A 17,151-nucleotide genomic window follows, 5' to 3' on the forward strand; every position below is an offset into this window, starting at 1 on the left:
ATAAATTAACACCTAAAGTACCTTTGCATTTGCGGAACAGCGTGAACAAAACTGCACGAAATACGGTCGAAGAGAATCGCACCGTGAACATTATTAATCAACAGTTAACCATTTATTTCTAATTACATGACATGATTAACATACATTCTTCAAGGGAATAGAATAAAACGACAGAGTCGCGTTGGTGCTTCCTCTTTTCAGTAACTAAGTAGTATCTTCGCAATAGATCTAGAATAATCTGATTGATCGAATTTCATTAAATAGATCCAACAGAATTTGTATCCTATATAGTTAGTCGCCATACAACAAAATGTTTCGACAAAAAAACATGTTTGTGGGGGTATACATCTAAATTGTCTAACAATTCATCATAGCATAATATTATATGTACCGAATTTTACGTTTCAAGAAGTATATTCAGTCTAACGATTAGTCAATAATATATCGTAAGAAATCGGGTTTCCTGCACTAAGACTAGAGTTTTCGTATCAGGTAAAAATGTCTCTCTTCGATATTAACTAAGTGACCGTATATATCCCGTATTATCATCGCACATTTAAATATATCGTATGACTGTACTATCTAAGCAATCGCGACCAATTGTTATTTAGTAACACAGACCATCATAATAGCCCTAATTCACCAGGTAGAGATTTACTAGAATTTTTACGATCGCATTATCGTATCCAGATATTTCTGCATTTAATTATTCGATGAAACAACAAAAGATATATCAAATATTATTTTTTTTATACGTGTGACTTTATGTTTCGTTTTACAAATATCACGATTTTTTAATGATAGCTACTGTATTGTCGTTTTATTGAACAATCATCAGGCATAATGCTCGAGTACGTAGACACGATGCGAGTAATTGAAAAATTCTAATTACTATTAAGTACCATTGTGCTGGTCTGTGTGTATCATATCCTGTATATAAATATGAGAATTAGATAGTTATGACAAACTCTAAACATACGATGAGAATACACATTTTGTATCTATTTGCACGTAAGTGCCTACATTATTTAATCGTTGCATAGAGAGGGGGGTGTTAATTGTAACTATTAGAATAATACAAAAAACAAAAATGGTAATGATCAATTCACACAATTATCGCGATGATCGCGTACAGATATCCTGCTCCCGAAGATATTGTTACATTACTAATCTTTCTATGTATTCGCAAGTTCATGCGAGGAACATAATTCAGCTTAATTTAAAGATTTCAGATAAGCCGCGTCGAACAATTCAAGTTCGTTTATGAGATAGTTGGCCTTATTTCGGAGAACCTTAGCTCTGGTCGCCGCTTCTTCCAATATCCGCAGAGTGTTCGCTATTGATTTAAGTTCGCTGTCCATCTCGGACGTTGCTTCGTCCACCAGATGACAGAGTCGCGCGAATGTGCTGGACAGTTCTCTGCATAATCACGTCATGCGTTATTATAAGAAGAAGAGAATGCATGATACAAGAAAGAAGAAATGACGTAAAGCTTGCGACAAACTCGGACTTATATCGTACATAAATATCGCAACTTACTGTTGCACTTGATGACTGCAGTTGGCAGAGGTAAGATCCACGATCAATCGCAACTTTTTCGTAGCGTGATCAACGTATTGTCGCTTGAATTCGCGTTCCTTCGCTTTGTTAGTCCACGTTAGACGTTCATAGAGATACAAAGTACCGTACATTGCACAAGTTATCACTATCAATCTCCAACCTATCGTTTTTAACAGCTGCAACAGAAGACGAAACAATTGATTTAAAGAGGGATTCTCTACACATAAAGAAAAATGAACGAACGTGGATTGTGATATACGTACAAAACCAGCAACAATAAGGCCACCTGTACCCTGCGACGTTACAGATGCAACAGCTATCTTACTAGCAAAGGACCAATCTTCGGGTCTCGGTGCAAAGTTTGCTGCGTTTGATATCAATTTCACAGAATCTATGCTATCCGCAGGTGACGCAATAATCGGTGGAATCTGTAAAAAAAAACAAAAAGACGCAATTGTATCGACGTCATGTGTTTACTTGCGTCCGTTTCGCTATTGAACCAGGCATCTCACCTCTTGAGGATAATTGGTGATCGCCAATTTGTGACTCTGCCTCCCCACAAATCTATTAATTATCGCCGTGAATCCCCAAGAGAAACGAAACTCTAAGTCCTCGTGAAAGTCCGCGCACAAATTGTCGCAATTCAATCGATATAGTATCTCGAACGGCTCTCGTCGCGGCAGGATGTTGAGCGACATTTGTTTTTTGTTCTCGGGCAGCAAGCCCGACATCCTGTCGGTCATTTCCCGCTGTGAAGTCTCCATATTCAGCGCCAAAGCGGTGCTGAGCCTAGCTCGTAAATTCGACCCTGGGACAGAGCGTGAAACATTCTCATCAACATCGCGGATAGTATATTCGTGTCAAATCGCAACGTAAATATGTAACTACAAGTCACCTAAACCGTTTTCCACGTGCGTGTGAAGTTCCCGCTTGTAAACGTTCAGAACCAGCGGCTCCGGATGAAACGGAACGCTGAATTCGTCCACTAGAACAGCTAATCGTCGAATTTCTTCGTTCAAGGCCTTCGACACTTTCTGCTCCACATCTTCCACCATGCGATGTATTTTATCCTTCATCTCCTGAGTCAACAGCATCAACTGTTGTTCCGTGAAGTTCAGTTTGTCGTTTACCTCTTTCTTGACGTTCAATTGCTCATTTCGCATCTTTTGTGTTCGCTCCAGTATCTCGTCTAACGCTTGACGTATTTCACTGCGACAAACCACAAAACCAAATTGGCTCGCGTGTTTGCGCATACAGAGATGTGATTGCAAGGACACGTAGGTCCGATTAAAAAGAAAAAATATAAAACAGCGTTTTCTTACGTAGCGATATGTTTACCACGTTGCGAGTGCTGTTCAAACTTGGTCTTTACGGCCGACTTCGAGATGCACTCTTCAAACTTTCTCTCAAAATCTTGAAATTCAAAGTACCGATTTTGAAAGCCCTCGAGCGCACCATCTGCAAACATAAAATCATATGAACCGAATGACTTTAAGTAAAAAAAAAATATATAAATATATAAATCGGAAAATATATAAATCGGAAAATATATAAAAAATATATAAATCGGAATATTACTGTGAGCAGGTTGTCCGCGTTGTTCTTGCATACGAGCCTGAAGAGTTTCCTTTGCGGAAATAAAGAAAACACGTTCTTCGGCATCTTTTGGACTGTATACTTTCAGCTCCTTCGATAAAAAGTCGATAGCACGTTCTTGATGTTGTGCTCTTACCTACACACAAGAAGCATACGAATAAGATTTCTATTGCACCTCATTAATCACGATGCGCACAATCGCGACAACAAGCACGTTGACAGAACTTTGCTGGCGTGAAGCTGTCGACACAAATAATAGACACAAATATAGAAATATTGTTGTTAAAGGTAACTTTGAAAATTCACAACTTAATGTGCAGAAAAATAAATTTTTCATTTCCCTGCTTCAATATTGTAAACTCATGCTGGATGGATTCACAATTTGGTGCATAACGTTTTTGTCGAGTGTGATGAATTCAGCTATTGAAAGCTATTGAAAGTGAACGCATATGACAAATTAAATGTAAGAAGGCGTTTTGTGTTCCCTATTCTTGTACTGTAACGTATATCAGACTTCTAAAACTCTGACGGCTCTCAATCCAATTCTACTTTGTACGAGAGCTAAACAAGGATAATCGGAAGCATCATTTCTGAATGAACAACAATCTCCATGACATGAATGAACTCACCTCCTTTTGTTCTTTGACCAGCTAAAGAATAAAGGAGATATTACTGAAATTCTCTTACATTATGATGCCACTATAAAGAATTCAACTTGCGAAATATAAACGCATAAAGTTAGCAATTTTAGTATTATATGCATATGTACATACATATACATGACAATCGTTGCAATTTCTTAATTTTCTATAATTAGTATCTCATAAATATATACCTGATCGAAATATTCCGCTTCTAAAACAGAAGCATCCCATCGATTATGAAGAATAAATATATTCGGTTTCGATAATCTCGTGGAAACTTTATGAAAAAAGTTCTTTTCCTGAAATAAAAAACAGAAAAATATAGAAATGTGGTTAACAAATCTTTCTCGCAAAATTTTGGTGGAAGGAAATGTCTGGTATATATTAAACTTACTGTAACCATCAAAGTAGATTCTGCATTTGCTACTAAAACAAAAACATCTGCATCCAAACAATGCTTATCGATCCATTCGTCGAGATTTGGAGTTACATCCACTCCTGGACTATCAACGAATACTACATCGTCCCGCAGTAATAAACACTTCTCCTTTGGCCAGAATATTCTTACTAGATGACTTTCACATAATTTTTCTTTGCAAAGTGCATGACCTAATTGTCCGACAGATTGCACCGGTTGTTTCTCGGTGGATCCTTCCGTGATGAGATACGACTCTCCATTGTCTGAGCCTTCGACTTGTAGAAAACAATTTGTAGTGTGCCCTATGCCACTGGGTAAAATTTTGTCATGTAGCATAGCATTGATCACAGTACTTTTCCCATTACTTGTTCTGTAATATACATACAAATTTAAATTTAATGTAATAATGTAAAATTGAACATCTTAAGTTTAATTAAATAATAATTTAGTTAGATATTTAATAGTTTAAGATTATCAATTATGTAAATTTCTAATCAAATATTATATATATATATATATATATATATATATATATATATATATATATCCCTTTCAATATAAAACCTATCTTACCTGCCAAAAAAAGCCACTTTCATATGATCCCTTCTGAGAACATCTTTTATTGCACGTACTTTGTCAATATAACCTTTGACTTTCACTGCTTCTTCAGCAGATACAATATTATGATCATTTTGTAATGCTGTAAAGTTAGCATTGATTAGGTAAACTGATATGCTGCATCAGATACTTTTACTCCTTTCTCTATTATACTATTTACTTACATGTCATAAATCCCACGGTGTCTTCCACATAATCTTCTATTTCCCCAAATATATCGTTTATTTTCTTTTTTGCCTTAACAAAGATCTGCAGAGGAGAATTATCAGTTCTAGCATCTGATGTTCGGTGTTGGCTGTCTCCTCCAATCATAGACATTGTACGATTGATATAGGCAGCCATATATTTTTTTTATGTTACTACTTTAAGTGTGATATACTTGGCAAAAAGAATAAAAAAGTACGGTGCAGTTTGGATAGACAGTACAGCAACATACACAGTGCACAGTATGCAGGGCCAACTGAAATCATAAAAAGCAGTAGTTAAATATTTTCTAACAACTAATTTGCATACATAGGTATATACATATATACTTACAAAGTATATACATACACAGGTATATACATACACAGGTATATACATATACATTTACAAGATTTCATCTATAAATGCATATATTATGAAAACCATTAATTATTGTAAAATGTTTCAAATTTTAATCATTCTTTATTTTAAAAGAATTTTGTAAACAAAATCTTATTCTAGGTAAATTTCTTCTCTTTTCCTATGATATGAAAGTTATTTATCCCTTTCTACATAAGAACACAAGTTTTCTCACAGTTTTATAATATATAAATATATAAGTTTTATAGTATATCATAATTTTTATAAAATATTTTCTCAGAACAGAATAACTTTTAACTAAAACATGTTTTTTTACTAGTCTCTGAAAAATATGCATTTATAAATAAAAATTGTTTCTCAAATCAAGTAAGAATGTAACAAGCAATACACAACATTAAACAACATGCGCAACCTTTTTATCTTTAGTCATTGATGACCCACAGAGTAAATTTATAATATAATTGTTTGGATTGCTCCTGTGCCCAAAATTGCTAAAACAATTTATAATATTGTTATTGTCATTGAAGATATAGCGAATTGTGATAAATTGATAAGAAAGAATATATACAATTTTAGATATTGCGTAAGAACGGGCGGACATTATTTTATAATGTATAGAATTTAAATCATTTTCAAAATTTCCCTCATGATAGAAAGCGCACTATTAACAATCAAGCTCGCGTATTTGTGCGTTTGCGTACGGTGGACAATGTAATTACACAGAATTTCTAAATTATATTCAGTACCGTCAATTCAGAAATATAACCTCAATTAATAGCAAAAAATGATCATCTAAACAATACGCATGAAATTTTACTAACCATTAGAACATTTTCACAGCGGTATATTCGTCATATCGTAAAGATAATTGCGGGTAAGCAACGAATATAAAATCATGACCGTAATTGTGATCTCTATTAATTAATATATATATTAGTCTAAAATAAAGTAGCTTCTGCGCCGAGACCTGCTCCGACGATGATGTTATAACCAAACCGCTGTGACTTACCAACAATGCGAGAGCACGTGATCCTATAGTAGATTCGATCGTGAATACACATACCATTCACGTAGGCGGGAAGAAGAATAAAAGAGATTCGTGTCACGACATCGTCTTCGACATTCGTATTATTTCAATCCGCTTTCGCGACATGCTACAGGGCAGATAAAAAATTAATTTAAAACGTCGCCGAGTTACGTCGTTGGAAAAAGACGATTTCTCTGATTTGTTGTTTAGCCATATTATTCGAAAATAAAATGTAGTCTAATGTGTTGTTGAGTTATACTTAAAAAATAATGAGTCGGACTAGCCATTGACTTGTACTACGACCTCGATTCTTTGGTAAAGTGACGACTCGTAGCGGAAATTTTGGAACTAATCTGTAATGGCTACTGCACACAGGACGCGGTAATACTTGCCGCACGGCGAAAGTCCGCGCGACAGCCAATCAATATGTTGTTTTTCCGTAAGAGCTAGAAGGTTATTACGGAAAGCAGCATATTGATTTGCTGTCGCGCGAACTTCCGCCGCGCGGCAAGCATTACCGCGTCCTGTGTGCAGGAACCATTATAGAAAAGCGGTATGTTGATTGACTGCCAACGCGACAGCTGCAAGTTAATACAGCTGTACTACACTTTACTGCAACTTGATGTATTTGATCTCGTCTCTGAGATTTAATAGATATCGGCTTGGTTTACATCGTGCACTTGATACGCGTACTAAATAGTAACTTTCTATTAGATAATCTTATAGCGTGTTCGACTGGCCCTGGGTTAATCGCTCCGAGAGCGATTAATGACGTCATAAGTCTCTACTAGCCAATCATAAAGCTTATAAGTACTTGTTCAACCAATAAACGTAAGCTGAATAATCCAGAGTGGGTTAATCCAGAGCCAGTCGAACATGCTATATGATTATCTAATAGAAAGTTACTATTTAGTACACGTATCAAGTGCACGATGGGTGTTTTCCAATTGCTTAACACATCTTGACACATATGTATACAGAAATGTACAAAGTGTAACGTTGTGCACGATTCAATTGGAACAAAGTGTGTACTAATGTGTATGTATGTCGGATAAGGTTAGGATTATTTTTCAACTATGCTTATATTTTGGTATTTTTTAATAATAAATAATAAAATCTAAATAATAAAAAAGATATTATCCACTTTATGTCTCAAATGCCAATCTTTTTTCAAGCCTCTACGCTTATTAACTTTAATTTTCACTAGAACAATTTTCACTAGAAAACACTAGTTTACATAGCTGACTAGTAGCCCTTGAGCTGAGTACGGATGTGTAGTGTTGTGTCGACAATTACGACAATTGGAATGTAACTTGTGTCGCCGTGTGCATAAAAGTGTCTAGAGATATTGCAATTGGAAAGCACCCGATGTAAACCAAGCCAAAATAATCGACTTAATATTGGGGTGGGACCCGATTGACCACGATACGATTGAACACAGATTGTAATGATTGGTTCGACCTAGTAATTCACTAGATAATTCTTTTCATCGGATGGTTGTGTCCAATCATACCGTGGTCAATCGGGACGCTCCCTTGATATTGTCCATCCCTAGTTCCTGCCTAATCGCCGTTAAGGTCGTTCTACATTAGTTGCAAGTCGATTGCAACTCTTGTTGCGATAGCCAATCAAAAGCGTCGATAGCACCATTGATGCTTCTGATTGGCTGTCGCAATAAGAATTGCGTCTGCTTGCGATCGACTTGCTACTAATGTAGAACGATCTTTACGTGTAGACGTGTCCAAACAAATTTGGACCTTCTTTTTGGAACTTGTACTTCAGTACCTTGGCAGAAAAGGCTATTTGGAAAAGTTTACAAACCAAGAAAAAGCATTTTTTCGTTTCGTAACCACGGTAGCGTTTGGTTGATTAGTTTGGTCCACTTTTACGCTCGCTACGCCGCGAGCGTCATTCTATCTTTAGCTGTGTTCGCTTTGGGCGCTTACGCGCTGTAAGCGTTATTCTATCTTTATAACGCTCATTACATGCGGGAAAAAGATAGAATAACACTTACAGCACATAAGCGTCCAAAGCGAACGCAGCCTTTGTTGCTCAAGGCGTTGCGAGCGTTAAGTGGACCAAACCAACCAACCAAACGGTATCGTGGTCATGAAATGAAAAAACGCCTTAAAATATAGAGAAGAAGAATATCAGGAAAGTTTTATGAGGTTAGAAAATCTTCAAGATCTGTTGTGTTTTATGGGTTTTATGTGATTATATATAAATAAAATAATTATTGTATAATTAATATTTATTAATAATTTTCATATTTCATTTTTATTTAAAATACTAATATCTCAAATTTCTATCATCTTGATTAATGAAAACCTGTAGACTCTGTAGACTAAATATTTTCTTTAATATTGTTAACGTTTAGCACATTTTATATTTTTACCTAGATATGTTGCATAGAAAGGATTGTATGAAAACCTTGCCTCTGTTAGAAGGAGCAAAACTGATCGTCATAGATGAAGGTTGGTTGTTTCTAATATATTTAATCCACTATTTTGTGTATATCTTATACATATATATACTAATTAAAAATATTGATTATCTTGTATTTTACAGGATTAGAGGCAATATATGCAAGAATGTTGATAGCTGGTTGGATGCATACATGGTCAGAAAAAGATCCTAACTATGATGTCCATCTATTATCATTTTGCAATACAAGACTTTGGTATAATGACGAACCAAAACCGTTTATGTCTAAGAATATGCAGTTACATGATTATTACAGCTTTATCAATTTTGATGAAGTAGTAAATAAAGATTTAGAAAATCTCACACATATTCTTCAGACTTTCACTTCATCCAACATAGTTATTGTTGATTGCTTGAGCAGCTTGGCTTTATATGTTGGTTTAGCAAAATCTCTGTGGTTCATAGAAAAGTTAAGCAAACAAGTGTCACAATTGATTTGCATTTATAAAAGGGATTTTATGCAAACCAATATTCCTGCTATCGAGACATTGGGCACTACTTATGTAAAATTAGAGAAATGCGTTGGAATTAGCGTAACAAACAATTTAGTGTATAGCACAACACTTGTTCACAGAAAGCCAGGTGGCTCGTTATTGTGTCAAAAAGAAATAATAACTCAGAACAATATAACTTATCAAATCATTAGTGGAAGCATCATCACACCGATTGATCACGAGGATCAAACTAATATAAACCAACCAGTGAAAATTGAATCATCATTTAGGATAGAAATGAATGCTCAGGAGATGGAGCAAAGAGATAGAACACCTTTACCTTACATGATGAATGCAGCAAGTACATCCAAGATACATTATCAGCCAGATGATGTAGACGACATAGATGAAGATGATCCTGATGATGATTTATGTATATAAATTGACTAAAATGAAACATTTATAAAAATTTCTTGTTATATATTTTATATGTATTACATAAAATTATCTCTGAACTTTATTTCATCCTTCCTGCAATCCAGAATTTTCTTCCAGAATTCGGAGTAGATTCTTTCAATATATATCGTATACATATCACACAATACTAAAGGAAATAACTGTTTATTAATAAGCTATAGTATATCTGATAGAATTGTCGTGTATTTATTATTGATCACTTTACATGATTTATACACATTCATATAGAGATTCGTTTCGATATAAAACAAAGTTCAACAGAAAATGAAATTATCTCATAGAACAAGGAGAGACAGTGACTTGACAAGTTCCAAGACACTATAGCTATAGTGTAATACTTGTATTGCGGAATCATCGCGTAGCACACACACGTTTCTCTTTGTAATTACAAACTATACATTTGTCTTCGTACGTGTACAAAGCTCAAACATTGACGAAAAATTCAAGCAAATTTTCTCAAATTTCCCGTATGACGTTAATATTAGGAAAATAGATTGCTGTCTGTGTTGCTCATTTTTGGCATTCTTTCTAGCCGCATCTCTTGGGAACATCTTATCCTTCCGTAAAATATATTACGACAGAAAATCAGGATTTCCGTATATGAAAATAGCATCTTTGCATCAGAGGATTTCTTACATTATATAAGTGCGGCATATAATATGCTAAACACAGCCTTCGCAAATTTCAGATAGAGTTACTGTAAAACAGTTAGCTACTGTCATATTGTACTCGCAGCTAATACTGGTACTGTTTCTCATTTAATAACAGAAATACGTTACTTATTTAAAAAGTAGTATATCTGTATATCTAATAACAAACAATATTCTCACTGTATAAAATCTTACACATTTAGTCTGCAAAATGTCACTATAAAAATTAAATTCTATCTAAGAACACTGCAAAATAATCACTTGATTACTTCGCTGTGCTTGTACTCACAGTAAACGACAACATACGAGGAACTATTGCAGTCATAAATAAATATAATTGTATGTAACTCTTCTCTGGAGTCCACAACTTATTCAAACAATCTCGCTTTTCTCATTCGCAGCCGCTATTTAAAATATAAACATATGGAACTATTTTCTCTTTTGAATTAATTTAAGTTGAGAACTTAATTAACGTGTAGAATGTACACGTTCATACTGCTTGCATTGTACAGAGTATACCATTAATTTAAAAAATATAAATTAAACTATATCTCTCTCTTTCTCTTTGTGCCTTGTTAAACCGAAGTTTAACTATGCGTTGAAGGTGTACAGTAGGTTCTGGTCATAGAAGTGATGCGTACCATCCACGTGTTGGAGAACTCTGCTTTCCAACAAACAACGGCCGTATCGAACAGCATCCTCCCGATTATCCGCGATTCCAACTTCCATTAACCAGTTGACTAGATCCGTGCCGGAGAATACTCCTCTGTATACCCTCAACAATCGTCTGCGACACATGGATATGCGTGCTCGACACGCCTCTAAGTGACATCGATTAAACTGTTCCCGGATTGCTCTCACTTCAGGACTCAAAGCCTCTTCGCAAGGAAGTTGTAACTCTTTCCCTGTCGAAATTTTTGGAAAGATTATTAAATGCACTTTAATCGCGATATCTAATGTGATGAAATAAAACAAGCAGATTTAACGACGTTATGAGTGTAACAAACTTACGTGTAATCGTATGTACCATACTTTCTCATCTTGAACTGTGTATGTATATGTGTATGTGTACAGATTTTTAATAGTATATGTATGTATAGTGTATGTGTACAGATTTTTAATAGTATATACCTGTACGCCATTTTCTACAAGTCTTTCGCAGCCAACATCCAAATTTACCCAGACTTGGATCTAACCCAAAGATCGCGAATGCTATTAACGATTGCCCAAAGTTCAAGGCCACATCTAAGAATGCGAGCTCGGCGTAAATGCCAGAGAACTGTTCCATAATCAACGTCCCTATGGATATTGATATGCCCTGTAAAACATTAAGATTGAATCTCACTATCTCACGAATAACATCTACGATAATGAAAAGTTGACATGATTCAACGTACAATGAACATGGAGCACAACAGCAGAATAAGTAAAACGAGATGACGCAGAACCTGTGGATCATTATCCACATTTGTATTGTTCTCTTCGATGCAATTGTAGCTGTCTCCGTACACCCCGCACGCTTCGCCAGTCGGACATCCGTTTTGGAAATCACAACGAATTCTGAAAGCGGTATTTGCGTAATGCGTTTCACACGCAGACGTTGGTATAAAACAATTACGAGATAATTGCATACAGCAATCTCGTCGTGAAAATTCACTCACCCAGGTGAACTGATCAACGGTGAGACTATATCCTCGACATCCACAACGGATCTCTCACTGACTGGGACTGTTGTGTTCTCTATGTTGTTCCCGAGATCCTCGTACGACATTTCAGGATGTCTTCTTTGGTACCTCTGTTGTAAGACCAAGCAACCTAACGTCACTGTAGAAAATCAAACCATTTTTACATAGTGGTGACTAAAAATGTTGTGTACATTTGTGTATGCATTTCATGACATAATGCTGTATTGACAATTTAGGAAAACGATTTTTCAAACATGTCTCATCACGTACCTATGAAGCAGAATATCAGTAAGAATGAAGACACAGCCGCTTGAACTCTGTCTAATTGGAAATTTGGATTTTTCATATTAAGATCGGTCAGGTTTGGGCTGATGGAGAAGCATAGAACTATCACCATGAAAAGCGGCACTCTGGAAATTCATATTATTGCAGACACATCGAGTGGGCATTTGTGTTTCAATAATCGCGAGAAAAAAAGCTCATATTCTTACCCCCATCCGATAGGATAAAAGAACTTCTGCAATTTCTCAACGTGGGCTCGTGTATACACACTCAGATATAACAATGTCGCTGCGATTCCAGCTGTCCACATTCTACTCGCGTACACGCCGATTGTTATTAGAATAAACTGAATGTACCTAAGTAGTTGGTAACAAAATGATCAGCGTAATAAATATTTCAGAAGAATTACCAAGTAATTACGCAAAAATTGCCTTACCATAATATTGTAACATAATTGCACTTCGGATCCAATCTCGACCAAATGATCACGCCTATCGCCGTTGCGAACTGAAATTACATTGTTACACATGCATAATTTCAATCATAATAAAATACATTTAAATAGTTGTAAAACGGTAGATTTTGCTCGGTCAATCTATCATCATATTCTGCTAGCAAAGAATTTACGGCAAATACTGCGCACGATCTGCTCTCCTGTAGATTTTGACTATCTAGATATATACTTCGTAATTAATTCATGATATATACCTGCGCGATTATGAGGCATAGAGTGCACCGGTGAGTGACGTGATTGTATTTCTTCCATCCGAATCCGAGGAAGCATATCATCAGCCATACGCAAGCGGCGGCGGACGCAACGCTCATGTCGAAGGAAAAGATATTCAATTGGTATGCATAATTGGCCGGCGTGATCCCGGCGTAAGCCGCGTCGATCAGCTTGGCCGACACGAACATGAGCGGAGCGGACAAGAATGTGCAAGCCACCATCGCCGAAGCGATCAGGTCAATCTCGATATTATATCGCAGAGTGAATATGAATAAAGCCGGCGCCGTTGGGATCGTACCGTACAGAAAACCGTACGTGCTCAAATCTCTCGTTTCCGTGTCGTTATATCCGGCGTTTAAGAGGATGATGGACTCCCTTATAACCAGAGGCAGGACTAGCAGCTTCACCGAGATCAGTATACCAGGTATAACCAGTGCGGTGCCTTTCAACTTGTGCACCTTGCCTACCATCATCAGACCGAGGAGAAAGAGCGCGCTGGCGGAGAACGCGTTGCCGAACACCTCGAGAATTGTAGCGAGCAGATGCGGCACGTTGTGCCTGAAGACGAGATTCCCCACGATGCCCAAAACAGTCATGAATAGTACCGGATTCAGCACAACGCCCTTCACCACAGACAAGACCATGTCTTTGTAACTAGTGTGCTCCTCGACACGTCGCTTGCCTATCTCCAGCAGGACAAAACCAATCGGGTTCAGGATGGCCAACGATATAGGAGCCATCAGGTAAAGATACGCGGCATACTCGGGATGCGTTTGTCCGTACAGAGCATCGACTGAAAAGACATTATCGTATTTGTAACATATTTTGTATTCATTATATATTATGAGAAAAAGGACAAATGTACGCTTATCTCTTCGGTTCTCAATTCTAGAAGTATTAGAATTCGCGAGCATTATTAAATCTATGAATTCTCAGTATTTCAAACAAGAGACTCGTAAAATCTCAAAATATTAAATGCAATATCAATGCAATCGAGTACTATGTTTGATTTTGAAATATTTACTAATTCTAAAGCTTCTATAAGAGAAACTTGAAAAGAACATTGGTCACTTTTCTTAAAAGAACGTTCGGTTGCTCTTACTCATCGGATATCCAATAGCAAAATCATTGCTCTGAGTGGTAAATATCGCGAAGAGCGCGGCGCGTCCAGGATTCGACGGTTTCTTAATTACTAGCGAAACCACAAGTACCACGATAAACACACAGCTTTTGGCGAGCAGTACAGCGATCAGGAAGTGCCAGTTAACCAATGAGAAATCGAGTTTTGCCAGAGACATAAAAATTAAAGATGGCAAAGCAAAGGTGCCCACAAAGGTGTTCAGACCATTCGCTTCTGACTTTGTTATCACGTCGAATCTTCCAGCTACATATCTGCAAGATAGATATTTCATTAATTCAAATCAAAATGTTTTGCTCTTAATATATTATGGCCTATATTCTAAACTCTCTTTTGTCATTAAAAGCATTTGCAAAAATAGCTTACAATATTTTGATATAAGCTACTTTTAGACATTTTTAGCTATAAAAGAAAATTTAAAATATAGGCCTATATGTATTTAAATTATATATCAAGTATCCTACAGTTAAAAATTGACACAAAAAAGAGAATTTCAATACAATTCAAGATATTGAAACATTTAGTAGTTTCTTACTTGAATACAAAGTAATCTTATTCTTACTTGAATACAAAGTATCAAAAATATTCTTACCCACATAATATAATAACAAAACATTGTACCAGTGCAAGATATAAATCATCTGTGGGCTCCACCTGCGTCATTATAGATTGATCCATGTTTGATGATAAAGATGTCAGCAAAGTGCTTTCTTGACTATTCTAAAATCACCAGTTAAAAGAAAAAAACATATTAGAGGAAAATATAGCGCAAACATTTAAGCAATACAGAAAATATTTTTTGAACTTAATATATACCTTTTTTTAGCTACATAAAAGATATCTCATTATATTATAATTAGCATCATAACAATAAGGTTTTTGTATAATAAATTCCTATGTTGTCTTCATATCTGCAAGTAAATGTTTTTCTTATAGTTTCTTCATCTTATATAATCTCTTTATATTAATACAATTTATCAAGTGATAGATTTAATATTAACATATGGTTGCACAGAAAAGCACAAATAAAAATAGATAATTGTGGAACAATGATTTATACAAAAATACTTTGCTGGTAAGAGAAAAAAGAATGACGAAATATTATCGTTTATTCTAGTTGTTATCGATACAACTGTTCGCCAATACGAATATAAAAGAGCCATGATCATACAATTAGACATTGTATGATTAACCAAAAAATCACCTAAAAGCTCCCATCGCAATGCGGGAGAGGTCAATCGAGAAACATTCGTTTTCTTCAAAACGACAGAGAATGACAAGGAAGCAGATAATCCTGTAGTCCTACGAACGATGGTATTTAAATTTGAGCGATGATAGATGAATTTGTCACACAGGTAATCGTCACGTAAGTGAGTGCAAGAGAGACAGAGCAAGACCGCTGTCACACGGGCCGGATATTAAATACGCATGCGTCGGCAAACTCGACACACCCGGGATATATGAATTGCGCTTTTTTCCATTCGTATCTTATCACTAGGTCGATAACAGTATTAGACCAAAGCTAGAATGTGTGATATATATTATAAAAATTGCACGATGCTTGGTATAAAATGAAGCAGCGCCCGTCGATCTGTTGACAGACTTACAGATGACAGAAGACACTACAGATGACAGTAGACAGTACAGTAGACAGTAGACAATACAGTAGACAGTAGACAATACAGTAGATAATAAACAATACAGTAGACAATAAACAGTACGCGACACGATATTACGACACGACTATATACGATATTATACCGCAACATATTATATTACAATGGCACGAAGAATATTTCAACGAATATGGTGTTTCGTCAAAGAAGAAGTAGACGAACAAACGGAGCAATTGGTCAAGGAGTTCGTACGTCAGTTGTTCAGTTGGTTAGTTGACCAAATACGCTATTCAATAGCACCGATCATCATTCAATGGAGTTTCGATGCATATACCAAATTACTCTTCAACATTGGTCAACCGTTACATATCTCTCGTTTTATTCACATATTACGAATCAATTGCTCCTCTATAGGTAATATTATGCTAGAAGAAGAAAACTATTTGATGACAACTATTGATGACAACTCACAATTATATATTAATATTTTAGATCGCTAATGGAAAAGAGAAGCAAGCTAGATGATAGTTAGGTCCTAAGTATCTAGTTGATAAGTGGGTTTAGTCATAATTTTAACTTTAACCCACATGGCCACGAAGTGGCCCAACATTTTTAATTTTTCCAAACAAGGCTAACAAGAGCCATTTTTAGTAATTAAGAAATTAATTTTTCGATGTAAAAATTAATTTCCTAATTATTTGAGGGAGAAGGACTGTGACGTTTACGCAGTCCTCATTCCTTCAAAGTGCAAAACGCGAATCAACCTTGAACGCAGAATTATCAGCAATTTTTTTTCAAACGCTATTCGCACATAAATTCGTATCCTGATAAGATATTATATCGAGTTGTAATCATATACATTATCGTTATTCTGATAAGATATTATCGAGTCGTAATCATATACATGATATGTGTTATCAAAATTCTACAATTTGTGTCTGTCTTAAGTATTCCCAGGAAATGACTTCCAAGACAAGGCCGATAAAAATTGTTCCTAATAAGAAATTAATTTTTCATCGTAAAAATATTTTTCTAATTAATTATACCTTTAGAAAAATTTACTTTAAAATGTTCAAATTAATTTAAAGTTGCTTAAAGTTAATTTAAACAACTTAAAGTAATTTTTCTTAAGGGTATCGATTAATTAATTTCTTAACTGTTTTTTAAATAACTTCTCTTTTTAGGAAAGATAACTGTGTGAAAATTTTCGCGTTTTTCATTCTTTTAAAGT

At 35.5% G+C, this 17,151-nt stretch overlaps 3 protein-coding genes across 8 annotated transcripts; 1 reads left to right on the plus strand and 2 right to left on the minus strand.

Moving 5' to 3' along the window:
• Positions 1-90: 90 nt before the first annotated feature.
• LOC116847850 (transmembrane GTPase Marf) lies at positions 91-6,403 on the minus strand. Of its 2 annotated transcripts, XM_032823300.1 has the most exons (14): positions 6,222-6,403; positions 5,813-5,891; positions 5,001-5,296; positions 4,792-4,918; positions 4,195-4,588; positions 3,992-4,099; positions 3,786-3,806; positions 3,139-3,292; positions 2,883-3,018; positions 2,456-2,769; positions 2,073-2,368; positions 1,824-1,988; positions 1,540-1,736; positions 91-1,419 (listed from the first exon to the last, which is right to left on the minus strand). In XM_032823300.1, the coding sequence occupies exons 3-14, from the start codon at positions 5,176-5,178 to the stop codon at positions 1,215-1,217; spliced, it is 2,295 nt and encodes a 764-aa protein (XP_032679191.1). In that variant the 5' UTR covers positions 5,179-5,296; positions 5,813-5,891; positions 6,222-6,403; the 3' UTR covers positions 91-1,214. The 2 variants fall into 2 exon arrangements, with proteins under 2 accessions (XP_032679191.1, XP_032679202.1); XM_032823311.1 differs by lacking the exon at positions 3,786-3,806.
• A 2,023-nt stretch (positions 6,404-8,426) lies between these two features.
• On the plus strand, positions 8,427-9,865 carry LOC116849491. 3 transcript variants are annotated; one of them, XM_032826687.1, is made up of 3 exons: positions 8,427-8,595; positions 8,827-8,901; positions 8,996-9,865. In XM_032826687.1, exons 2-3 carry the CDS (start codon positions 8,829-8,831, stop codon positions 9,784-9,786), a joined length of 864 nt encoding a protein of 287 aa, XP_032682578.1. In that variant the 5' UTR covers positions 8,427-8,595; positions 8,827-8,828; the 3' UTR covers positions 9,787-9,865. The 3 variants fall into 3 exon arrangements, with proteins under 3 accessions (XP_032682578.1, XP_032682595.1, XP_032682585.1); XM_032826704.1 differs by lacking the exon at positions 8,427-8,595 and adding an exon at positions 8,606-8,637; XM_032826694.1 differs by lacking the exon at positions 8,427-8,595 and having other exon boundaries at positions 8,649-8,901.
• A 122-nt stretch (positions 9,866-9,987) lies between these two features.
• Positions 9,988-15,727, minus strand: LOC116849479 (integral membrane protein GPR155). Of its 3 annotated transcripts, none has more exons than XM_032826672.1 (12): positions 15,509-15,726; positions 15,121-15,215; positions 14,926-15,024; positions 14,269-14,558; positions 13,148-13,959; positions 12,876-12,946; positions 12,649-12,795; positions 12,428-12,567; positions 12,134-12,296; positions 11,870-12,032; positions 11,604-11,790; positions 9,988-11,377 (listed from the first exon to the last, which is right to left on the minus strand). In XM_032826672.1, the coding sequence occupies exons 4-12, from the start codon at positions 14,462-14,464 to the stop codon at positions 11,064-11,066; spliced, it is 2,193 nt and encodes a 730-aa protein (XP_032682563.1). In that variant the 5' UTR covers positions 14,465-14,558; positions 14,926-15,024; positions 15,121-15,215; positions 15,509-15,726; the 3' UTR covers positions 9,988-11,063. The 3 variants fall into 3 exon arrangements, 2 of the variants coding, with proteins under 2 accessions (XP_032682563.1, XP_032682554.1); XM_032826663.1 differs by having other exon boundaries at positions 14,897-15,024; XR_004379143.1 differs by having other exon boundaries at positions 11,230-11,377; positions 11,484-11,790; positions 14,897-15,024; positions 15,509-15,727.
• Positions 15,728-17,151: the final 1,424 nt, after the last annotated feature.

This window comes from Odontomachus brunneus, unplaced genomic scaffold, assembly GCF_010583005.1.
Source record: "Odontomachus brunneus isolate Ranch 3 - 2012 unplaced genomic scaffold, Obru_v1 Obru_scaffold_005, whole genome shotgun sequence".
Taxonomy (NCBI): domain Eukaryota; kingdom Metazoa; phylum Arthropoda; class Insecta; order Hymenoptera; family Formicidae; genus Odontomachus; species Odontomachus brunneus.

What these genes read in the sequence shown, in the direction of transcription:
- LOC116847850 (XM_032823300.1), bottom strand. Translation starts at nt 5,178, where the DNA reads ATGGCTGCCTATATCAATCGTACAATGTCTATGATTGGAGGAGACAGC. An exon ending in CACCGTGGGATTTATGACAT is followed by an intron (nt 4,919 to 5,000) that starts GTAAGTAAATAG and finishes CTAACTTTACAG; the next exon opens with CATTACAAAATGATCATAAT. An exon ending in AAGCGGAATATTTCGATCAG is followed by an intron (nt 3,807 to 3,991) that starts GTATATATTTAT and finishes TTTATTCTTTAG; the next exon opens with CTGGTCAAAGAACAAAAGGA.
- LOC116849491 (XM_032826687.1), top strand. Translation starts at nt 8,829, where the DNA reads ATGTTGCATAGAAAGGATTGTATGAAAACCTTGCCTCTGTTAGAAGGA. An exon ending in ACTGATCGTCATAGATGAAG is followed by an intron (nt 8,902 to 8,995) that starts GTTGGTTGTTTC and finishes TGTATTTTACAG; the next exon opens with GATTAGAGGCAATATATGCA.
- LOC116849479 (XM_032826663.1), bottom strand. Translation starts at nt 14,982, where the DNA reads ATGGATCAATCTATAATGACGCAGGTGGAGCCCACAGATGATTTATAT. An exon ending in TTTGTTATTATATTATGTGG is followed by an intron (nt 14,559 to 14,896) that starts GTAAGAATATTT and finishes TCTATCTTGCAG; the next exon opens with ATATGTAGCTGGAAGATTCG. An exon ending in AATTATGTTACAATATTATG is followed by an intron (nt 12,796 to 12,875) that starts GTAAGGCAATTT and finishes CCAACTACTTAG; the next exon opens with GTACATTCAGTTTATTCTAA.